This window comes from Populus euphratica, unplaced genomic scaffold (genome assembly GCF_000495115.2).
Source record: "Populus euphratica unplaced genomic scaffold, PopEup_1.0 scaffold35.1, whole genome shotgun sequence".
Lineage (NCBI taxonomy): Eukaryota > Viridiplantae > Streptophyta > Magnoliopsida > Malpighiales > Salicaceae > Populus > Populus euphratica.
In genome coordinates, this window is record NW_011499860.1 from 890,131 (window position 1) to 895,307 (window position 5,177).

The 5,177-nt window shown below is 31.3% G+C and overlaps 1 protein-coding gene across 2 annotated transcripts in view; it reads left to right on the forward strand.

The window, feature by feature from the left end:
• The first annotated feature begins 3,603 nt into the window (after positions 1–3,603).
• Positions 3,604–5,177, forward strand: part of LOC105124498 (E3 ubiquitin-protein ligase RING1-like) — a 12,821-nt gene continuing 11,247 nt past the window's right edge. The window contains exon 1 of one of the 2 annotated variants that reach the window (XM_011024537.1): positions 3,604–4,937. In XM_011024537.1, the coding sequence (XP_011022839.1) occupies positions 3,744–4,931 (1,188 nt within the window). In that variant the 5' untranslated portion in view covers positions 3,604–3,743 and the 3' untranslated portion in view covers positions 4,932–4,937. Of the gene's footprint in view, positions 5,154–5,177 lie in introns of both variants that reach the window. The other variant, XR_842056.1, reaches the window with a different exon arrangement.

The following is a 5,177-nucleotide window of genomic DNA, read 5'->3' on the forward strand; positions in this document are numbered from 1 at the left end:
ATTGTTGTTTTCCTAAATATTGGTGAAAATAATCTACTCCATATATAGTTTCATTAAGAAACACAGCGTCAAGTCCCCCATAATATATTTGCAGAGTTTCCATTGTCTTGGGGAGGAAACTCGAAAAATTCCCTGCGACATGAGAATTAAACATGGGTTTAGCACTTATGACAGCCACCAAGACTCGAATCCAAACATTTAACGAAAAGAAAGAAAATAAATCTCTGTCGTTGCCCTAAATGGTTGTTGGCTAGCTATGAGCTTTGTGCCAGCAGCGCAGGTTGAATCAAAACATTTCTTCGTCATAGAAAATAAATATGTAAAAGTTGTTAATCTGTATTTTAATATTAAGAAAATGGTTTTAACTGTTAATAAAAAAACGATAGATACATTTAATAAAATGAATCAAAATTTATATTTCCTAGTAAATAATAAAAAAACCTATCTACACTAACCCGAGACTTTATTATATGACAATTACAAGATTTCTAATGAAATGATATCTTAAATACAATCTTATCTATTTAATTATAGCTAATTCTAATCAAATTTTAAGAGAAAAAAAATGAAAGACACTAAAAAACAAAAAGCATTAGCTAATATTCAAAAAAAAATATTACAACCTTATTAGAAAATAAATTTACTTCATTGTGGCCGAATATATAACATGCCATGATTGAACTTAAACACAATTTTTCACTCATAAATAGATAATTAATTAGAGAAAATGATTATGATACTTGAATATATATTGAGATCTTGTTTCTTTGATTTTGGTGGACTTCGAAAAGATCATCTGTCCTTTGTAGAATTCATGTATAATAATAGTTATCAGTCTATATGACTTTTTATGAAACTTTATATGAAAGAAAAGACTTTAATTGTTTTAGGACTAGGATTCATTCAAATGACTACTAATGAGGTTACGATGATTAGGAAAAGAATAAAAGAAACCCAAGATTAAAAAAAAAAGAAGAAGTAACGCAAATAATCAGAGGAGATAATTAGAGATTCAAGTGGGAGAAAAGTGTTTTTGAAGGCCGAACATTGGATAAATATTATCCAATTTAGAATGAAGGGCAAACTAACACTAAGGTACATTAGTCCATTTAAGATCATAGAAAGAATTAGACCTATTTTTTATCGATTGATATTGCCCCTTGTATTTGGCTAAAATATATAATGTATTCCATGTATTTTTTTTTTTTTTAGATTAATGGGGGTGTCCGGGCCAGCTTGCGTACACCACGACTAATTCCACGGGCCCTGAAGTTAACGACCATGTAAGCCTCCAGTGGTCATCATATGAGCAACCAAGGACTCGAACCTGAGACCACAGAGGGAGCAAACCCCTTGATCCCAAGTCTTTACCACTTGACTACCACCTAGATGGTTATATTCCATGTATCTTTATTTTGAAAGGCGAAGGTGGATCCCTCATAGCTCTTACCACAGTTTCTAAAGGAGATCAAGAGCAATTAACCTTAGAAATAAAGTCAGTGAAGACACCATATTGGAGTGAAAAGGGACTGAGGAACATGAAGGTTTCTTTCGTAAAAATACTATAGAAATTCCCAAACAGAAGAAGAGACCGAGAGAAGGAGTTGGAAATGAAAAGGATGTATCCAGATCTTATTTCCAGGCTTAGGAATGAATTTAAATTTTGGGGTCAAAATTTTATGAGAAGAGGAGAATGTTAAAAACCGGTCTTAAAATTAGAAAACCAGTGTTAGTAACGAAATCTTCAATTGAAAAAAAGTGGCCTCATTTTTTTGTATGTAAAAATTGTGTTCTATTAGTAATTCATTTTGAAATGTGGGATGTTATAATGTATCTTTTCTACATTAATGACTAGATAAATAACTTATGTTATGTCGCAAGTTGGTTAAAAACTTTTCTAGCTTAAAAAAAGGATACCTAGATAATGATTATGTTTTTAAAGAAGTAAAAGAAATTTAGGATTTGGATCATTGATTTAAATATTGATTTGAATGTGTTTAATAAAATTGATTAATTTAATAATATGATTATAAAATCAATGACTATAAAAAAAAAACAATAGCAATGACTAATAAAGAAAAATTAACGCTTATTAATATTATGAAAATATATTCTTTAATGTTTTTTTAAGTCTCAATAATTTTACTTGATAACAAAATACAAATTAAATAAGAATATAATTATCTTATAAAGTAAAAAAAAAATTATAGCTCAATTACTAAAAATCAAATTTGCAACCTGTGTGTGAAATCGAGATAACTTCGTACAAAAAAAAATTGAATAAAACTTTGAAATCAACTAGAAGAAAAAATTGATATAAAAACATTAAAAAATTCGAGTCAACTTGACTAATCTCTGGCTCTTAATATAAGATTGTGATAACTCTATAAAACAGGGAGCATCAAAATAAGAAAATTGAAGGATCAATAACTTAATGTCAAATAATAAAAATAAAAATAAAAACATCGATTAAAAAAAGAATCTAAAAAAAATATCAAAGTCAAATTTAGCTAACATTCAAAACTCATGATCCGAATAATAAGATTAGGTTACTCTATAGCAGACAAAGCTGAAAAAATCATAAGCAAAATTTTTAATCATCCAAAATTAAAAACAAAATAGATAGAAATTAAAATAATAAAGATTAAATCTACTATAGAAAATAAGTAAAATAAAACAATACGAAGTGAAATTGAAAAATAAAATAACTCAAGAAAATGATAAAAATAAATAACAATTAAAAAAATTGAGATGATAAGAGCTAAAAGACGAAGAAGAAAAAGTAGTAAAATCATAATTTTTACATATACAAGTGCTTAACCACTATAAAGAAGACGATACAATGCTTCCAATGCAATCATTAAAGACACCATTTGATCACTAGAAGGTGTTACATGTATCGTTTAAAGAGTGTAAACACTTTTCATTTCTAGTATATATTATGCATGTATCAATCATTTTTTTTAATTATTTATTATATTTAATAACATACTAAATTGCTCTTGTTTAATATGATATACTAAATTGCTCCTCGTGTAATATGATTATAACTAAAAAAAATTATTAGAAAAAAAATCTCTTGGATGTTATTTTTGTTTAAATGCAGTTTTATTATTACATTGTGTAATTAAAGTATAAAAGATTTGAAAGCTCTTCGATCCTAATTATTTTTTATTTTTAAGAATATCTAAATCATTGCAATGTGCATCAAAAATATGAAAAAACTAATCAATCCTTCATCAATATAACAATAATAAATGATTCCTATAATATATATAAACACTAATTTATCTCGGATGACCATTTCATTACTTCTGTTTTTGGTTATGAAAGGTAAAATCACCGCTTTACTGCTATAATTCATAACACATTGTCTCATGTACAGACACAAAGCAACTATATTTATTATTATTATTATTATTTATTTATTTATTTCACACTCGTTGTGACCATTGAATTGAACCCCATAATCGAAGTTAACGCGTAAATGACCATAAAGATCCATTGACTTGGGCAAAGAAAACAAATGGAATCAACCTGGTAAATGCTTGTGTTAAATCGAAAGCGAAATGTGTCAAATTTGTGGAAAAAATGGAACCAAAAGTCTCCTTTATCACTAATTCAAGACCATACATTATGGTTGTAAGTAAACGGCGCCCATCTTGTCTTCCTTGTTCCTTATTCTCCACACACCTAAGATGCGTCTCTATCCCCTGTTTCCTCTGTTTTTGTGAGAGAGAAAAATGGAGTTTGATCAAAGAAAACTACCAAGATCAAGAATGAACTCGTATGCAAACTACAAGATTCAATTAGTAAAAGGGGAAAAACATGATTTAGGTCCTCCAATACCACCTTCTCCACAAGTTCTCGATAACCTAAACCGACATAATGGAAGCGGAACCAGCTTCATCATCATGGCTTGTGTGTTTGGTGGTGCAGTTCTTTTGGGAATCCTATGCCTAGTTTCAAGACTTTGCTACAACAGGCATCAAAATTCAAGAAGGTCAAGAAGTCTACCAGTATTTTTTGGTACCCAAGAGGATTTTCTTGATGAAGATCAAGGAACAGAAATCAACCATCACATATGGTACATCAACTTCTCAGGTCTCCAACAATCTGTGATCGACTCAATAACAGTCTTCAAGTTTAAGAAAGACGAAGGGCTGATTGATGGTACAGAGTGCTCTGTTTGCTTGAGTGAATTTCAAGAAGATGAGAGTCTGAGACTTTTACCAAAGTGTAGCCATGCTTTTCACATGCCTTGTATTGATACATGGTTAAGATCACACAAGAATTGCCCTCTTTGTCGTGCCCCGGTTGTAGCCGACAATTTTGATGCTCAAGTTGCTTTAACGGTGTCTACTACAGGTGATTTGAGTTCGAGGGAAGAACCCCAGATGGAAAATTCTGAGAATAATACTCCCAGTGGACTAATGAGCAGTAACCATGCAGGAGAAGATGGAAGCAGTGAAGTGAGAAATGGAGAAGAAACCATCTGTGGATTACCAGTTGTAGATGAATCAAATGCTGGAAACTCTAGCTGGAATTCGAACCACTTTATATCGAGGAATCCTCGGATACGAAGTGATTTAGTTGACAAATTGGTTGTGGTAGAAGAAGAAATGCAACCTGTGAGGAGGTCTGTGTCATTGGATTTCTCTACAGCTTCTGCAATTTATAGTGTGCTTGCTAATGTTGCTCCTGGTAAATGTCAAGCTAACTCGGATAGTTTATTGGTGCAACCAAAGCAGCCGAAATCGAAGAACGCTGCGAAGAGGGGAGGTAGTGGCTTTCACAAGCTGATGAAAAATTCTTCTACAAGACGTTCATTGCAGAAGGGGCCAATTTCAATGAAAAGATCTTTGTCAAGTAGTGGGAAATCCTTGTCATCAAGATGCAGCAGAAGCCAGAACACAATCCACTCTTTCTGATTTGCAGTGTTGTCTCACCATATCATGTTAGTGAACTGCAGAATCAAGAAGCCTAGAATATATACTTATCTTGTTTTAATTTCGCACTGAGTTAAATATTGATAAAATCATAAAGTGAAGTTTGAATATTTACGGACACTGGGAAGTCTTGATCTGAAATGTAGTTTTGGTTTTATGTTCATGTTCGCTGTTGCTCTGGTGGTTTTGGGACTCAGATTCCTGGTGGTCAAGTTTTTGGAAGCTCAA